The 18485-nt window shown below is 35.2% G+C and overlaps 2 protein-coding genes and 1 pseudogene across 6 annotated transcripts; 1 reads left to right on the top strand and 2 right to left on the bottom strand.

Annotated features, from left to right (window-relative positions):
* On the top strand, positions 1-4823 carry LOC146932504 (G-type lectin S-receptor-like serine/threonine-protein kinase At1g11410). Its single transcript, XM_085704191.1, has 7 exons — positions 1-1345; positions 2854-2985; positions 3074-3255; positions 3401-3611; positions 3745-3982; positions 4085-4235; positions 4320-4823. The coding sequence occupies exons 1-7, from the start codon at positions 46-48 to the stop codon at positions 4623-4625; spliced, it is 2520 nt and encodes an 839-aa protein (XP_085560317.1). The 5' UTR covers positions 1-45; the 3' UTR covers positions 4626-4823.
* Positions 4824-4972: 149 nt separating this feature from the next.
* On the bottom strand, positions 4973-11254 carry LOC146932503 (G-type lectin S-receptor-like serine/threonine-protein kinase At1g11410). Of its 4 annotated transcripts, none has more exons than XM_085704181.1 (8): positions 10359-11254; positions 7689-8804; positions 7480-7614; positions 6934-7103; positions 6648-6858; positions 5779-6016; positions 5543-5693; positions 4973-5455 (listed from the first exon to the last, which is right to left on the bottom strand). In XM_085704181.1, exons 2-8 carry the CDS (start codon positions 8569-8571, stop codon positions 5153-5155), a joined length of 2091 nt encoding a protein of 696 aa, XP_085560307.1. In that variant the 5' UTR covers positions 8572-8804; positions 10359-11254; the 3' UTR covers positions 4973-5152. The 4 variants fall into 4 exon arrangements, with proteins under 4 accessions (XP_085560307.1, XP_085560306.1, XP_085560305.1 ...); XM_085704180.1 differs by having other exon boundaries at positions 7689-8828; positions 10359-10581; XM_085704179.1 differs by having other exon boundaries at positions 7689-8887; positions 10359-10543.
* Positions 11071-16606, bottom strand: LOC146932502 (G-type lectin S-receptor-like serine/threonine-protein kinase RKS1; annotated as a pseudogene). Its single transcript, XR_015007129.1, has 8 exons — positions 15240-16606; positions 15016-15144; positions 13482-13650; positions 13242-13347; positions 12780-12911; positions 11855-12089; positions 11598-11748; positions 11071-11512 (listed from the first exon to the last, which is right to left on the bottom strand). The product of XR_015007129.1 is annotated as a G-type lectin S-receptor-like serine/threonine-protein kinase RKS1 (transcript).
* Between the last annotated feature and the right edge of the window lie 1879 nt (positions 16607-18485).

The raw sequence follows: 18485 nt of genomic DNA, 5'->3' as shown, positions 1-18485 counted from the left end.
AAGCCTTTTCATTCATCAAATGCTATTCACAAGTCACAAATCCATATGAAAGAGCTTCTTCTTCTTCTTCTTCTTCTTCTGCTGTTGATTCTTTACTACCCTTCTTGCCACTCACTTGACACCATAACACTGAACCAATCATTGAAAGACAACGATGTTTTGGTCTCCAACCCTCGAGGAACCTTTGCACTTGGTTTCTTCACCCTACAGAAAGATTCTAAAACACGATATCTTGGTATATGGTACAACAAAATTTCAGAACAAACCATTGTTTGGGTTGCAAACAAAGACACTCCTTTGTACAACACTTCCGGTGTTGTCTCCATCAATGACGGAAACCTCGTACTCCACAACAATAACCTCACCAACAACAAAAACCTTAAACCAATTTGGTCTTCCAATGTTTCTGTTTCACCTTCATTTGGCAATGTTTCGGCTAAGCTTTTAGACAATGGAAACTTTGTTTTGACTCATAACAATGGAAAAAACATTGTGTGGCAGAGTTTTGATTTTCCAACGAACACTCTTCTTCCTTTCATGAAACTTGGGTTGGACCGTAAAACCGGTTTGAACAGGTTCCTGACATCTTGGAAGTCTCCCAATGATCCAGGAACCGGGAATTTGACATACCGGATCGATCCAACCGGGTTTCCTCAACTGTTTCTATACAGACACAATAAAGTTCCAGTATGGAGAACTGGGTCATGGACGGGTCAAAGATGGAGCGGGGTACCCGAAATGACTCCGACTTTTATCTTCAATGTTAGTTTTGTTAACAACGTAGATGAAGTTTTTATAGAGTATGGTGTGAAAGATCCAAGGGTGATATCAAGAATGGTTTTAGAAGACTCGGGTCACGTAAGGAGGCTGACGTGGCAGCCAAACGAAAATAGATGGTTTCAAATATGGTTCGGCCCGAAAGAAGAATGTGATAATTTCAAGCAATGCGGGTTGAACTCGAATTGTGATCCATATAATGCGGAAAAATTTGAGTGTGAGTGTTTACCCGGATTTGAACCAAAGTTTGAGAGGGAATGGTATTTGAGAGATGGGTCGGGTGGGTGTGTGAGGAAGTCGAATGTGTCCACTTGTCGAAATGGGGAAGGGTTTGTGAAAGTGGCACGTGTGAAGGTGCCGAATACTTCGATGACACGTGTGAATGAGAGTTTGGGATTGAAGGAGTGTAGAGAGATGTGTTTGGGGGATTGTTCTTGTGTTGCATTTACAAGTGAAAATGAGATGTTGCAAAGTGGGTGTGTTACTTGGCATGGTGATATGGAGGATACAAGAACTTACACACAAGTAGGACAAGATTTGTATGTACGTGTGGATAAGCATGAATTGGGTAGGTACTCTCCTTTTTTTACTTGAAAAAATTCTTAGAATAATGTATTCAATATGTTATACAATGTTTTTGAAACCTGTTACCAATCATTTTGACCCTTGAATATGTTTGACGCTGTCAACATATATAGTCTCTACCAAGGTTCTAAATAACGGTCGCGGTCGCGATCGCGGTCGCGTTAAGGTTGTCGCGGTTTCGGCTGTAACGGACGCTGCGATACAAATAACGGTCTTCGCGGTGTGAATTTATCAAAATGTTTCACAAAACGTATTAAAACTATTTATATTATCATATAATATATTTTTAAAAATAAAATAAAGGTTTCTAAAATAAATAAAAATAAAACTTCATGTTAATGGGTTAAAAAAAATTATATTAATGGGCTGCTTCATCAAAATAGCTTTCTAAAAAATAAAAAAAATTTAAAAAAGTTACAGGAACCATACTAAAAATACTCTAATCTAACTCCTCTATCATTTTATTTTTCTTTTAATCACTAACAACATATACAATCAAAGTTCAAGGTTCTAATTTAACATCAAAGTCCCAATTTTTTCTCTAAAATTTCATCTAATATTTGTTACCTAAATACTAAAATTAAGAGTGTCAATTTAAAATTCCCTTGAACTTAAATAAGAGATGAATGCACATTTTTTTTTAGTTTAATAAATAAATATATGTATAAACAAATAAACCATCTAAAAGTAATTATTAATTATTATTATTAATTTATTATTATTGAATGAAGAGTGAAGCTGCATACGTGTGTCTATGGTAACCAAGTGATAACAAACCTTATCCACTCAAAAAAAAAAAAAAAATACAAGAGAAGAGTAAATAATATGAATGAACAAAGACTCGGCAACCACTCTTTTCGTTTGTACTTTTTTCCCTTTCACTTCTCAATTCTCATCACAGAGAATGAACAAAGAAACGGCAACCACCACCACCACCACCACCACCGTCTTCCTCCTCCAACACCACCACCGTCTTCATCATCATCATCTTCTTCATCGTTAATACTCTCTTCTGAAGTATCCTCTCCACCATCTTCTCTTACACCGTGCATCAAACCTATCATTTCTCCTCCTTTTATTTCTTCCCAATCGATCTCTTTCTCTTTCCCTTTCACGATCTCGTTCCTTCTTCCCACTCCCTCGATATTCAGATTCCCTCTTCTCCTCAAATTACTGAATTTTCAAGTCTGTAACGGAGTGCGTAACGGCGTTTCGCGGCCGTAACGGCGTTTCGCGCCCGTGACGGCGTTCCGTAACGGCCGTAACGGCGATTTTGCTGTGATTTTTGTTCTCAACGTGAAAAGGTCCGAAAACGGTCACGGTGACTGCCGATACCGATTTGTAACGGCCGCAATCCCGGTAACGTTCCGTTTTTTGAAACCTTGGTCTCTACATTAAGTAGGTGTTTTTAATATTAATTACACTACTATATTTACTTTATTTGGTCATGATTTATTCTAGTTATGAGATTTTTGGATTTGCACTTTGCAGCTATGTATGCAAAACATCCGTACGGTTCTCTTGGCAAAAAGGGAATGGTGGCACTTGTAGTCGTTGGTACTTGCTTGATATTGTTTATGGGGATCATTTTGGTGTATTGGTTTGTAAAAGCAAGGAAAAAATGTAAGTAAAAGTCTTAACTTGCCATTGTGGTAGAATTCTTGTTTCTATTGACATGTTGAAATGTATTTGTTTCCTTGTTTGATGACAGGGTCGAGAAGGGATCGCAAGTTTTCCTTTCGTCTTAGCTTTGGTGACTCTGATCAGCAAGAATTTGACAGTGCAAACAATTCAAATTTACCATTCTTTGATCTTAGCTCCGTAGCTGCTGCAACTGACAGTTTTTCAATTGTTAACAAGCTCGGTGAAGGTGGTTTTGGTTCAGTTTATAAGGTAGCCAATGTTTAATGCATTATATTGTATCAAAGCCAATTTTGAAAATTTAAACATATGTTTACATTTTACAACTAGTTGCACCTGTCACAGTATTTCTCTAGCAAAGGAAAATGATTAAGTTTACTTTGGATGATGGTTTTAGGGTATATTGAGCAACGGAATGGAAATTGCAGTTAAGAGACTGTCAAAGCATTCCGGACAAGGCATAGAAGAGTTTAAAAATGAGGTTGTTTTGATTTCAAAACTCCAACACAGAAATCTTGTGAGGATCTTAGGTTGCTGCGTTCAAGGAGAAGAGAAGATGTTAATCTATGAGTATTTGCCTAACAAAAGCTTAGACTTTTTCATTTTTGGTATGTGTTGTTTTATTTCACCTTTGCTTCATTAGTACATAAGTTTTCACTTTGTATATATATCAGTGTCATTTCCTAAACAATTGATTCAACATCCTTAATTCACTCATCATACCATGAATTTTTGGTCTAGATAAATCTAAAAGTTCCGAGCTAGACTGGAGAAAGCGGTTTGATATTATCTGTGGAGTCGCTAGAGGGATCTTATATCTTCATCACGACTCGCGATTAAGAATTATTCATAGAGACTTAAAGGCCAGCAATGTCTTGTTGGACATTGCATTGAACCCAAAAATTGCAGATTTTGGTATGGCTAGAATGTTTGGTGGAGATCAAGTTGAAGCAATTACAAATCGTGTTGTTGGAACCTAGTAAGTATTTAGCGTAAACACCTAGCTATTTCCATGCATTATGTTACTTAGATTTCTATCGTAATTTTAGTGATCTTATTTATCTGTATTTTGCTTTTACAGTGGTTATATGTCTCCGGAGTATGCCATGGAAGGACAATTTTCAGTGAAGTCTGATGTATACAGCTTTGGAGTTTTGCTGCTAGAGATTATTACAGGCAAAAAGAACAGTGGTCAATATGCAGACGATGCATCCACAAATTTAGTTGGACATGTCAGTATTTCTTAGAAACTATACTCTAATTCAAATTGATATTTTAATGTAGTCTAATTAATCTAGTAAGTTCAATTGATGTAGATATGGGATCTATGGAGAAAAGACAAAGCCATGGAGATTGTTGATCAATCATTAGGAGAGTCGTTCTCCGAGCTTGAAGTCCAAAGATGCATCCAAATTGGGCTTTTATGTGTACAAGATTTTGCTGTTGACAGACCATCAATGTCAGCTGTTGTTTCTATGTTGGGTAGTGACTCAACTCTTCCCACTCCAAAACAACCAGCATTTATTTTCAAGAGAAGCAATTACGAGACTTCAAATCCATCAACCAGTGAAGGAACTTACTCAGTAAATGAGGTAAGTATGACTATGGTTGAAGCTCGCTAAAGGCCGTGTTTATTGTATGATGCTAGTGTATTTTACAGGGAACATCACTAAGGTTCGAAATGATCATGTAAATGTATTACAAGGAGTACTCCATTATGTAAGTAACTCAATAAAGCTACATCGCTGTAAGCGTGTATTTGTATGAATAATGTAAAATCTAGTTAATATAATAGTATGCATTACTATTATTTTCTTTAATCTTTGAGAATTCAAGTGGATAATCGTGCATAACATTTACATTGTCAGTGCATAGTCCTTAAGCTCTTAGAAATTTTCAATGGTAGAAAACTCACGAGTAAAAATCTTATATATTTTATACTTATGCACAGTTGGTCTAGCAATGCAGATTTTCATAGTGATAACATAAAATCTTGTATATACCAGGAGGTCAAAACCAGTATTCATTTTACAATACCCCAAAGTGACTACACATACTTGTTTCTCAACAACCTCTAGAAATGTCTACAAACTCAATTCTGATAAAAAAAGTATGGACGGAAACATTACATATTTGATTAAGGTAGCTTTTAGCGAGCACTGATGGTAGTTTCTGTTAATTCATTTATTGAAGATCCTCCTCCTGAAGCTGACGACTCTTGCAACTCTTGGTTGCCGTTGAATAAAAATGCTGGTTTTAGAGGTGGGCAAAGAGGTGTTTCATTGCATAGCATGAAAACAACATCTAACATTGATGGTCTATTAGTTGCATTTTCTTGCACACACAAGAGTCCAATTTGAATGCATCTCAGAACTATATCAGGAGGATAAGACTGGTTTAGCGCTGGATCAACTGTATCCAAGGCCCTTCCTTCTGTCCATAGTGTCCACACCTACAATGGTACAACACAGTCTTTAAATAAATACATCATATTCGGCCAATTTTGAGGCTACCACCTTTTTTTTTTTATATAACTTACATGTCCAATTAAATTTGGGGAGTCTCTTCCTGTTTCACAATGTGTGTTTCTTTGGCCAGCAATAATCTCCAGTAGTAAAACACCAAAACTGAAGACATCCGATTTAGTTGAATATCGTCCTTCCATTGCATATTCCGGTGACATATAGCCACTGCAATTTTACAAAACAGTTAAACCTCATACAAAATACATATTCATCTCTATAATCTTAATGATTATAAGGGTATGAGACATACTATGTTCCAACCACTCTTTTTGTTCTTGCTTGGATTTCATCTTCTCCAAATATTCTAGCCATACCAAAATCTGAGATTTTGGGATTCATTGCAGCATCAAGGAGAACGTTGCTGGCTTTTAGATCTCTATGAATTATTTTCAGCCTTGAATCTTGGTGAAGATATAAAACACCTCGAGCAATGCCACAAATAATTTCAAAACGCTTACCCCAATCCAATGATGACCTTTGGTTTTGATCTGAGTTGAACAATTTATGTTTCCAAAAATTGAAATATTAGGAAATATTAACTGCATATTGAGCGTAATTTCATAGGAGCTCATCAAAATATATAATGGAAAATGCAAATATAATTTTATTTATATATCAGGAAGCCATTATTTCCACTTAACCAGGAAAATATAGAATTTAGAAAATTGACAGCGAGTATAGGAAATTTGAGAATCTGCCGGATTATCAATCAACTTGTGCCTAACAAGGCGTATAGGAACATCTCCCAATTTCTCGTCATTATTTTAACACATGTATACAAGGTTTTAAATAGGACAATGGTCAATTTAGTGTTAGTGAGATGCCTCAGAGTTTGATGATATGTCCCCCCCGCTAATTGTTGAGGTCCTGAATTTGTAATAGAAATTTTTAATAGAATAGAAATAGGTTAACATGTGCCTTAAATTGCACTCTTAAAAAAGTTGAACTAACGTTTCTTGTTTAGTTATCTAAACATTATAACGGACTACTAGTTACCTCATTTATTTTAGTATCAGTCTTTCATGTAATATGTTGATTTCCCTTCCCAATTCAGTCACAATGCTTTATGCTTGTCTAAATACAAGTTTATTCAGGCTAGTGAGTCGCAGAGAGAAATACCGAATATAAAGAAGTCTAAGCTTTTGTTTGGTAGGTATTCATAAACTAGCATCCTTTCTTCTTTCTCAAAGCAACAACCGAGCAACCTTACTAGATTTCTGTGTTGGAGTTTAACTAAAAGCGTAACTTCAGTTTTAAACTCTTCTTTGCCTTGACCTGAATTTTTGGACAATCTTTTCACTGCTATCTCTTGTCCACTAACCAAGCAACCCTGAAATAATATAAAGAGGTGAAGAATGTTTTCACTTCTTGCATCAGTAACTCAATGTAGAGTTCACTTAATTACCTTATAAACAGAGCCAAATCCTCCTTGTCCAAGCTTATGCTCATTACCACAATTTCCTGTAGCTGTCATTATCGTTTTAAAGCTGAAAAACGGTAGATTTGGATGTGTGTTGCTTTGAGCACCGTTCTTTTCTCCAAAGGAATCTTGGTTTAATTGCAGCACCATTTTATCTGAAGTTACAAATGGCATGAGGTAAGATTTCAATAAAATTTAACATATCGAAGGGCGTATTTCTTTTTGGCTCTCAAAAAGAATCTTAGATTATGCATTTTGCTAGGTTTTCACGCGTAATGATCCCCCATTCATAATAATATTACAATTATTCAGTCAAAACTTAGACATTATTAGCGGTTGCTAAGGAAATTTGGAGAGATTGTATGCATAACAATCATGTATGGTATAGCGCACAATCCATGTAATAGTTGAACACCACAAAAAGAATAGCTGAAACCGAATAAACTAAAATGCCACTTTTGTAAGACAGATTGCAAATAATAATGAAAAATAAAGATCTAGAGATATCATCCTTAAAAATAAATCACATACCCTTTCTTTTTTTCTTCCGCTTGCAATACACATAGGAGAGGAGGAGGATGACAACAGCAACTATAGAAGCTACCAAAATTGCAGCCAACCTCTTCTTATGAGAGACTCCGTTGCTTTTTCTATAGTAATTATTGGCTGAGAAGAAGAAAAAGTACACATAAGTGGTGTCAAATTTAGAAAGAAAAAAACAGTAAGAGGGAATTTCATACCTAGTTCAACTTTATCGACACGCAGAAATAAATCTTGGCCTTGATCGCTTACTTTTTGAATGTCCATTAAATCACCATGCCATGCCAAACACCCACTTCCACCATTACTCACATTATCAACTGCATAGGCAGTACAAGAACAGTTTCTGAAGCATTCTTTTTCACATTCTTCCAAACTCAAACGACCTTTGGCATTTGCCATTGATGTATCAGGAACTTTCAAGCTTACAATTTTGATAAACCCTTCTCCATTCCCACAAACAAATGAACCGTTCTTCCTTACACACCCTCCTGACCCATCTCCACTCTCATACCAATCGCGTGGAGATTTGGGTTCAAAACCAGGTAAACAAGCACACTTAAAGTCCGCAAAGTTCATAGGGTCACAATTACTGTTTGATCCACATGTTCCATAGTTATCACATTGGTTTGTTGGTTGTGAATAGAACTGGTTCCATTGACTCTTTTTATTGTCCCACGTTAATATTTGAAAGAAACCAGATTGCTGAACCACCATCCTAGTAATGACAGACTTATCAACCATGTTATATGTGAGTGTTACATTGTTGTCATCTTGAACAAAAGAAATGTTAAAAGTGTCCCTATTTCGTTTCGCATTAGGCACACCTGCTAATAGTGCTCCATTCCAAGGTCCACCACGCCACCAGGGAAGGTTATGTTTGTACATAAACAGCTGAGTTTTACCAATGGTGCTGAATTTCAACGTGAAGGCACCTTTTCCAGGGTCATCCTGTGTCTTCCAGGATTGAAGGAACCAGCTTTGATTAGTTTTTCTATCAAAACCAAGCCTTTGATATGGAAGCCAAGTGTCCGTGGGATAATCAAAGCTTTCCCATACGACAGTTTTGGTTCTGTTTAACATCAAAACAAAGTTTCCTATATCCGATAGTTGAGCTATAACGTCGGTGCTATTTATCTGTGATTGCTGGAGTGAAACATCGGTAGACCAAATGGGAATGGTGCTACTAAGGTTGTTGTTGAGAACTAGATTTCCATTTGGGTTGATTGATAGAATTCCAGAAGTGTCATTGATCGGATTATCTCTATTTGCAACCCAAACAACAGTTTGGATTGACAAATTGTAGTACCAAATTCCTACATAGCGAGAAGTGGATTTTCCTTTAGAGAAGAATCCAAGAGCAAACATTTTAGATTTAGAAATCAGAAGCTCGCCATTTCTTAATGGTTTGTCGGTAGATATGGTATCAGAAGAACAAGAGCAAAAAGAGAGTGTGAGAAGTAGTAGAATCAAAGAGGAAAGTAAAACCAACAACTTGTGTTTATGATTATGATCTTTCACAAGGTAGAAAATATAGTTTGCAGAGTCCATCATTTTTTTATCTTGAAGCCAATGAGCTCCTCTTTCATACCCCTCTTGCATTTTATGAGGAGAAAATGTAAATAGTTCAATTGACTGACACACAATTAGCTATTCAATATTCAACAACGCATACTCAAATGATTTGACTAACTCATACAATAAACTTTGAATGACTACTTTTATTATATTTTGTCAAAAATGGAATAGTATTAGTGATATTGACACTTCTAATGAAAGTGTTAAAAGTGAATTCAAAATGATTAAGGATGCTTTAGTTTTCATACATGCAAGGGGCTAGGAATATATTTAAAAGTATTTGACTTTGCAGACACAAAGATTGACCCATACGTAATTACTAATTAGGCTTAGCAATTCACTTCAATGACGGTCATGGGTTGTTATAATGACTTGTAAGAAATGGTAAACTTTTCCATTTTTGATCTAGCTCCGTATTTCTTGTACACTGCATAACAAAGTATTATTTTCATAAAATGCGCGATTGTCTCTGTCAAGCTTAAATTTTACCATTGAAAAAATAAATACATATCTAACTGAAATCACTTATGATGAAACGTTAAGGGAGATGCTAACTTGAAAGATAAAGATATTTCACTCCCCTCCCCTTAAGTTTAAAAATGTAGTCTAATCCATTTAACACTGTAAAAAAACTATTTAAAAACCCAAGAGCAATGAGATCGGAAGGGTATGAGTTTGAACCGAGCTTTGAGAATGCAGCGAGTTAAATCTCTTGAGAAAAAGTTTTGCCAATCAATTGAGGTCCTACTCGACTCAAGAGATTAGTCACATACAAAAAGAGAATATCACCAAATTTGAATTCAGTGTAGTTTGATTCCATGCACGCAACACATTTAAACTATTCGATCTTGATTGAACGGTCCAAATTTGAAGTTTGGATTTAAATTATATCTAAATCTAAAATTCAAGCTTAAAGTTTGGATTGTCCGATCAAGATGATGTGCGTACAGTCACAGCCCATATCCGAATACCACATGGTCCACACAAAAAGAAATTGAATTAAAATATATACTAAATATATAATTAGTTACTTTTAAATTAATCCATATTACATTTGCAAACCAAAGTGGTTAATGTGTTCTACATCACAAATTGTTAAGAAAACCTGAGTTTGATTTCTTGTAGAACAATCTTTGCTAAACCTTACTTACATCTCGTTCAAACTCCGGATTAGCAGAACCAAAGGATTAACAAAAAAAAAAAAAATGCTACTCACGTCCGTTTTAAGACCAAAATCAAAATCAAGAACAAAATTAGCATTTCCCAATCTGTTATTTTGTACCAACCCTAACCTGTCTTGCTGCGATGATTAACAGTGATTCGTTCTTGTGATTTCTGAAGGTAATGCTCCAATCAACTGCCCCAAGCCTTGTCCAAGGACAGAAGTGGCTACGATGCAAGCACCTCTTCATGGAAAATTTAGCGAGGTTTGTGATTGATAGAAGAGTGACAATCGGCGTCAATAGCTAAATAAAGGTATCTGTATTCTACAAGGAAAGTAAACTTAGTAGCTATAGTATTCCATGTAAAAAAACAAACACATAATCTGTTCATACGATATGATATGATACACCACTTTTTAAAATTTTGTGGAAAAACTTTTTATAATTTTCTAAATATAGTTGCAAAAAATCACTAAAATTTTTAAAAGTTAAGAGATAATTATACAGGGATAAATAAATGTGTTTCATTTCAGCAAGAGCTAACTGCATTCAAAATAATTTTATAGGGATTAAAATTGAATTTTTTCTAGAGACAAAAAATGAAATATTGAATTTTTTCACGGACTAAAAATATACTTAACCCGGACTAAAAATATACTTAACCCTGAAATTTATATCAATTACATTTTTTGACTGGATTCTACGTTACCTTAAATTTATCAATCCAATGCTAAAGCATTGTGTCAAATACCAATTTCAACTAATAAAACAAAAACTTGTGACTACATACATGGTTAGTTGATTATCTTAGTCTGTTAAAGACCACTTCTAAAACATTGCGTTAAAATCCAATTTCAACTAATAAGTTTATTGAAATGGACATATACTCAATCTGTTCATCTTACAATATCACAGCGTGACTACACATATTTGATATTTGCATGAACCAAAAATTTAACATATTTGTAGTTTTCAGCGAGCACTGATGGTAGTTACTGTTAGACTGTTAGTTCATTTATTGAAGATCCTTCTCCTGAAGTTGATGACTCTTGCAAATCTTGGTTTCCATTGAATAAAAATGCTGGTTTTTTAGGTGCGCGAAGAGGTGTTTCATTGGCTAGCATGAAAACAACTTCTAACATTGATGGTCTATTCGTGGCATTTTCTTGCACACACAGAAGTCCAATTTGAATGCATCTCATAACTGTAGTAGGAGGATAAAACTGGTTTAGTTCTGGATCAACTATATCCAAGGCTCTTTCTTCGGTCCATAATGTCCACACCTACATAACTCAAAAATCTTATAAGTCAATCATGCACTGTTAAATCGTTGGCAATTTTACGGCTGCCTCTTTCTATATAACTTACATGTCCAATTAAATTTGGGGATGCTCTTCCTTTTTCACAATTTGTGTTTCTTTGGCCAGCAATAATCTCCAGTAGTATGACCCCATAACTGAAGACATCAGATTTTGTTGAATATCGTCCTTCCATTGCATATTCTGGTGACATATATCCACTGTAATTATATAAAATAGCTATAGCATCATAAAAACACAGATCAATCTCTATTGCCACGACAGTTATACAAAATAGTTGGAGTATCATAAGGGTGTGACACATACTATGTTCCAACAACTCTTTTTGTTCTTGCTTGGATTTCATCTTCAAATATTCTAGCCATACCAAAATCTGAGATTTTGGGATTCATTGCAGCGTCAAGGAGAACATTGCTGGCTTTTAGATCTCTATGAATTATTTTCAGCCTTGAATCTTGATGAAGATATAAAACACCTCGAGCAATCCCACAAATAATTTCAAAACGCTTTACCCAATCCAATGACGACCTTTGGTTTTGATCTGAGTTGAACATTTTAAGTTTACAAAAATTGAACATATTAGCAAACATTAATTGCATATTGAGCTTAACTTCATAGGACCTTATCAAGTATGTAATGGAAAAGGAAAATAAAATTTTATTATATATCAGGAAGACAAGGAAGTCATTATTTCCACATAACCATGAAAATATAGAATTTAGCAAACTGTCAATGAGTGTATGAAAGTAGATAATATGCTGGATCATCAACCATCTTGTGCCCGACAAGGAGTGTAGGCACATCTGCAAATTTCTTGTAATTATTTTAAATCATACAAGGCTATAAATAGGCCAACACTCAAATTAGTGTTAGTGAAAGGCGTCAAGTTTGATGTTATGTCCCTGCTAATTGTTTAAGACCTAAATTTTATAATACATATTTTTACGAGAATAGGAATATGTTTGACCTGTAACATGTTCTCCAAATTGCGTTCTTACTTTACTTTAAAAAATTCAACTAATTTTAATTGTTTACAATTATGTGAAATTTAAGATTGTCTCGTTGAGTAGCTTTTTTTTTTTTTTTTTGAAACAGGTTACATTGAGTAGCTATAAGCCAGAATTATATGCCCTTAAGTTACAGGTTACATTAAGTCACTATGCCTTATGCTTGTCTAACTACAAGTTTATTCAGGTTAGAGAGACAATGAATGAATCAAAGAGAGGCATACCGAATATAAAGAAGTCCAGGCTTTTGTTTGGTAGGTATTCATAAACAAGCATCCTTTCTTCTTTTTCAAAGCAACAACCGAGCAACCTCACTAGATTTCTGTGTTGGAGTTTATTAGAAATGGTGGTTGGGCCTAACACAACCCCACAAAACCGGCTTGTGAGGTGAGGATTGCCCCCACTTATAAACAAATTGTCAGGCCAACTTCTAACCGATGTGGGACTCTTAACACACCCCCTCACGCTCAGGATTACACATCTGAAGCGTGAACATAAATGACGGGTGGCGAAATAACGGAAACCTGATAACAGGTGGCCCAAAGAATCGTAAGAGGCTCTGATACCATATTAGAAATGGTGGTTGGGCCTAACACAACCCCACAAAACCGGCTTGTGAGGTGAGGATTGCCCCCACTTATAAACAAATTGTCAGGCCAACTTCTAACCGATGTGGGACTCTTAACAGAGTTTAACTAAAAGTTTAATTTCATTCTTAAACTCTTCTTTGCCTTGACCAGAATCTCTGGACAATCTTTTCACTGCTATCTCTTGTCCATTTGCCAAGAAGCCCTGAAATGTTTGTCTCTTAAATCCCATTTCATTATTTTTGCATCATTTTTAAATAATGCGATTGAAATGAATATAAAGAGGCTAAGGATATTGTCACTTTTTGCATGAGTATCTCAATGTAGAGTTTAACTTACCTTATAGACAAAGCCAAATCCACCTTGTCCAAGCTTATTCTCATGACCACAATTTCTTGTAGCTGTCATTATCGTTTTAAAGCTGAAAAGGGTAGATTTGGGTGCGTGTTGCTTTGGGTATCGTTCTCTTCCCCAGAGGAATCTTGGTTTGGTTGCAGCATCATTTTATCTGAAGTTATAAATGACATAAGGTAAGATTTCAATCAACTTAAACGTTTTGATAAGGTATATTTCTTTTTGGCTCTCCAAAAATATCTTATATTTTACATTTTTCTAGTGTTGTACGTGCAATGTTCTCTCAACAACAACAACAATTATTAGCAGTTGCTAGGGAAATTTGGAGAGATTGTTTGTATAACATTGATAGACCAAACCATAATCAAAACTTGGTTCGAACTGCTAATAAAACACTTCAGTGTGGATTGGCACACAGAGTATATCCAAATGACAAAAGAATTGGCATAAATCGGCCCGCTTTAAAGACTCATTTCTGTGGCGTGTGTTTCTAAGTTTATGTGTTGGGGCAGGGGAGGATGCATTATATGGTTTGGTGTGGCTATAGCCACACCAAAATTTTCCCAAAGGAGCAAAACGGCATGGTGTTTTGTCATAAGGCAATATTGATTGACAGAGTAGTGGAGGAAATAAAGATAACAACTTGAAAATGGTTGATAAATGAAAACTAAAGGCTTTAATTACCAAATTTCGCAATGGTGTTTGAATCCCAAATCATGTCTCAGCTTGAATGGAGAAGACTGAATTTGTGCTGGTATTCCGAAAATGGTATATAAATAGAAAATTGCTTCTGTCATAAGGAATCAAAGGATCTTGTGTCAGAAGGAATATGAATCTGGAGCTGGAATTGAAGCTGACCATAGTATTGGGATATGATGTGTTCTGTCCATGATTTGGGGCAGCTGGGGACAATTTTTTGTGGTTATTAGTGCTGATTTTACTATTAGTTTTACCGGTATTTAAGCCTAACGTTAGATGACATGGGGCTGTTTTGGAGCTACCCTTTTGGCTCTTGCTGATGATTTTATTGGTATTTAAGGCTTTGGTGATTTTGTTGAAGTGACTTTGAAATAGGGGAACACGTGGGTTGCTGCTCGGATGCAGTGGTGAATTGGTCTGGAGGTGATTCTCAAGGTTGTAGCAGTACAATCATAGAGAGACAAAAACATAGTTGGTCCATTTTAGAAATGCACAACAATGGTTAACATCAAGACATGTGATGTTAATGCTTAAAAGTTATGATATATGAATCAACATGTGATGTGTTTCCTTCTTAATTGGTATGAGTGATTAAGTAAGAAATTTGTTAGAAAATATATTTTGCCTTAGCAAAAAAAATAAAAAAAACACAGATATACCATGTAGCAAACCGTCCAATTAATAGTTGAACTCCACAAAAAGAATAATTGAATTGAAACCGAAGAAACAAATAGGACACTTTTTGTAAGTCAGAATCAAATGGCAACCACTCAAAAAATATAAGAACAGGGGATATCATCCCAAAAAATAAATCACATACCCTTTCTCTTTTTCTTCCACATGTAACTCACACAGAAGAGGAGGATGACAATTGCAACTATAGAAGCTACCAGAATTACAGCCAACCTCTTTTTATCAAGGACTCCTTTGCTTTTTCTGTTGCAATTAGCTGATAAGAAAAAACAAGTACAAAAAAGTTTAAACTACACTTAAAAGTGGTGTCAAATTTATAAACAAAAAAAACAGTAGGAGGGAATACCTTACCAAGTTCAACTTTCTCGACGCGCAAAAATAAATCTTGGCCTTGATCACTAAGTTTTTGAATGTCCATTAAATCCCCATGCCATGCCAAACATCCACTACCACCATTCCTCACATCAGCAACTGCATAGGCAGTACAAGAACAATTTCTCAAGCATTCTTTCTCACATTCATCCAAACTCAAACCATCTATGACAACTGCCCCAGATATATCAGCAACTTTCACGCTTACAACTTTGTTAAACCCTTCTCCATTCCCACAAACAGATGCACCTCTTTTTCTTACACATCCTCCCGACCCATCTCTACTCTCATACCAATCACGTGGAAATTTTCGTTCGAAACCAAGTAAACAAGTACACTTAAAGTTCTCAAAGTTCAAAGGGTCACAATTACTGTTTGATCCACATGTTCCGTAGTTAGCACATTGGTCTGTTGGTTCAGACCAGTACCGGCTCCATTGGCTCTCTTGGCTGTCCCACATGAATGTTTGAAAGAAACCAGATTGCTGAACCGCTATCCTTGTAATGACAGACTTATTAAACATGTTATATGAGAGTGATACATAGTTGTCATCTTCAACCCAAGAAACATTACGAACTGCCATATCTCCTATCATATGAGGTAGGCCTACTAATATTGCTCCATTCCAATGTCCACCACGCCACCAAGGAAGATCATGGTTGTACATAAACAATTGTGGTTTGCCAATGGTGCTGAATTTCACCGTGAACGCACCTTTTCCAGGGTCATCATCTGTCTTCCAGGATTGAAGGACCCAACTTTGATTAATTTTTCTATCAAAACCAATCTTTAGATACGGAAGCATTGTGTGTGTGGGATGATCAAAGCTTTCCCAGATGACAGTTTTGGTGTCGTTTAGCCTCAGAACAAGGTTTGCTATATCCGATAGTTGAGCTATAACATTGATGTTATTTCTTTGTGATTGTGGTAATGAAACATCAGTAGACCAAATGGGAATGGTGCTAAGGTTGTGGCGGAGTTCTAGATTCCCAGTTGGGTTGATTGATAGAATTCCAGAAGTGTCATTGACGGGACTATCTCTGTTTGCAACCCAAACAACAGTTTGGGGTTGCAAATTGTGGTACCAAATTCCAATATAGCGAGAGGTGGATTTTCCTGGAGTGAAGAATCCAAGAGCAATTGTTTTAGATTTAGAAATGAGAAGCTCACCATCTCTTATGGGTTTGTGAATAGATATTGTATCAAAAGAACAAGAGCAAAAAGAGATTGTGAAAATGAGAAGAATCAAAGAGTTTATAAGCAACCAATTGTTATACAACACTAACAACTTATGTTTATGATTTTTGACTGTGCCAAGGTAGAGAAGATTTTTAGCAGAGTCCATTGAGTTCCTCTTTGAGAGCCATCTTGCATTTTATGAAGAGATAATTGAACTATTCTAACTGAAACAAAATTGTACCCCTCCTCAACAGTACATGGTAACCTTACTAATTGAGACATTAATTATCTTTCCCGCGTCACTAATCACTATTATTATCTATTGTCTGTAGATGGATGGATGCTTTGTTATATTTTCCACACAATGGACCAGTGACACTGACACCTGAGATAGTGGGAAAATAAAATCAATGAAGAACAGTAGCCACAAGTAAGTAAGTAGTTAGGAAACTAAAACCCTCATTTTAGGTCTATCAACAAAAGATTAATAATTTTTATTAGAGTTTATAAATAAAAGGGCTTTAGACAAAAAATATATGATATATTAAAATTTGTTTTAGGCCTCATTATGAAAAATTATTGGGTCGATGATTCTCATTTCAATTGAATACAACTCAACACGGTGGTAAGACAATAAACGTGTGTTCATAAGAAGGTAAATAATTAATTATATATATGGTTTGAGTTTTCACGTTGGTAATTTTGATTTCCAAATACTTGCTAAGAAGCATAAATAAGGACGCTTTTGATGCATGCATGTGGGCAAGTATTTGACTACCAGACAGAATGATTGACCCGTAAGTAATCTAATAATAAAGGAGGCTTTTTATGCATGCAGTTAGCAATGTACCTCAATGGGTCATAGTCTGTCGTTACAGACTACAGTTAGCAATGTTCATAAGCTTTTTTATGTAAGTTTTAAAAATATCTTACGAAAACAGCTTATAACATATAGGGTTAATTATGTTTCTAGTCCCTATAAAATAGCGACCTTGTAAGTTTAGTCCTTACTTAATTTTAATAGCATTTTTAGTCCCTAATTTTGTTTTTTTGCCCCGAGTATTAGTCCCTACTCAATTCAAATTTGTTTAATTTATGCTTAAACTCTTAAATTTTTGAACAATTTTTTGCAGACATGTTTAGAACATTACTAAAAGTTCCTCCGCAAAAAATTATCGCAAAATTTGATTTCTACATCCAGATTTTATTACTTTTTATCTTTAACTTTTGTCGTTTTAAAAATTCATATTTAATTCATTTCATGTCTGAAAATTCTAAATTTTAGTAAACGAACCTTTCATAGTGTTCTAATCTTGTCTCAAAAAAATCGTTCAAAAATTTAAGAGTTTAAGGATAATTAATCAAACTTTGTTTTAGCAGGGACTAAAATTATAAGTAAATTTTTTTTTATAGGGACTAAAAATGCTATTAAAATTAAGTAAGGACTAAACTTACAAGGTCGCTATTTTACAGGGACTAGAAACATAATTAACCCTAACATATATTAAAATAAATTAACTTTCATTTATCTTATTATGCTATAGAAATAACATGTAAAGTATGAATGTTTATCATGATTAGCGCGTGTGTGCTACAAGCGACCAAGCCCCGTTTCCTTTGAACTTATTTTGAGCTTATGAAAAATAACTTATGTAAATAAATAAGCTTTTATTAATTTATATGCTCTCAGTAATGAAAATTGTATCTTTATACACTGTTTTTTCATAAACTACTTAAAAACTTATAAATAATTAAAAAAAAATTATTTATTTGCATAAGCTGTTTTATATAAACTCTTAAATAAGCTAATCCAAAACGAGCCAAACATATTGTTAGTTGTTTGAAGTTTACCATATTACCGTTGTCGATTCTACCAACTGCAAACACTAACCTGTCCAGCTGTGATTACCGGTGCTTCGTTCTTTGTGAAGGAAATGTGCGGCGAGGGAGGTATCAGTCGCCGGCGTATTCTCTGTCTTGCAGCACGCGTTGTGTCCAGAGAAGACGGTGTTCCACTTGGTTGAAACCCGTACCTGAACATTGGAA

This window comes from Medicago sativa, chromosome 4 (genome assembly GCF_051527215.1).
Source record: "Medicago sativa cultivar Bolivia chromosome 4, Bolivia_mono, whole genome shotgun sequence".
Lineage (NCBI taxonomy): Eukaryota > Viridiplantae > Streptophyta > Magnoliopsida > Fabales > Fabaceae > Medicago > Medicago sativa.
The sequence above is the reverse complement of the archived record's forward strand: the minus strand, read 5'-3'. Positions and strand labels throughout refer to the sequence as shown.

Coding starts and splice junctions, on each gene's coding strand:
- LOC146932504 (XM_085704191.1), top strand. CDS start 46: ATGAAAGAGCTTCTTCTTCTTCTTCTTCTTCTTCTGCTGTTGATTCTT. Junction 2,986..3,073: donor TGTAAAAGCAAGGAAAAAAT/GTAAGTAAAAGT, acceptor GTTTGATGACAG/GGTCGAGAAGGGATCGCAAG. Junction 3,612..3,744: donor CTTAGACTTTTTCATTTTTG/GTATGTGTTGTT, acceptor TTTTTGGTCTAG/ATAAATCTAAAAGTTCCGAG.
- LOC146932503 (XM_085704178.1), bottom strand. CDS start 9,090: ATGCAAGAGGGGTATGAAAGAGGAGCTCATTGGCTTCAAGATAAAAAA. Junction 6,017..6,647: donor CTTAGACTTCTTTATATTCG/GTATTTCTCTCT, acceptor TGTTCAACTCAG/ATCAAAACCAAAGGTCATCA. Junction 5,456..5,542: donor CCCCAAATTTAATTGGACAT/GTAAGTTATATA, acceptor GTACCATTGTAG/GTGTGGACACTATGGACAGA.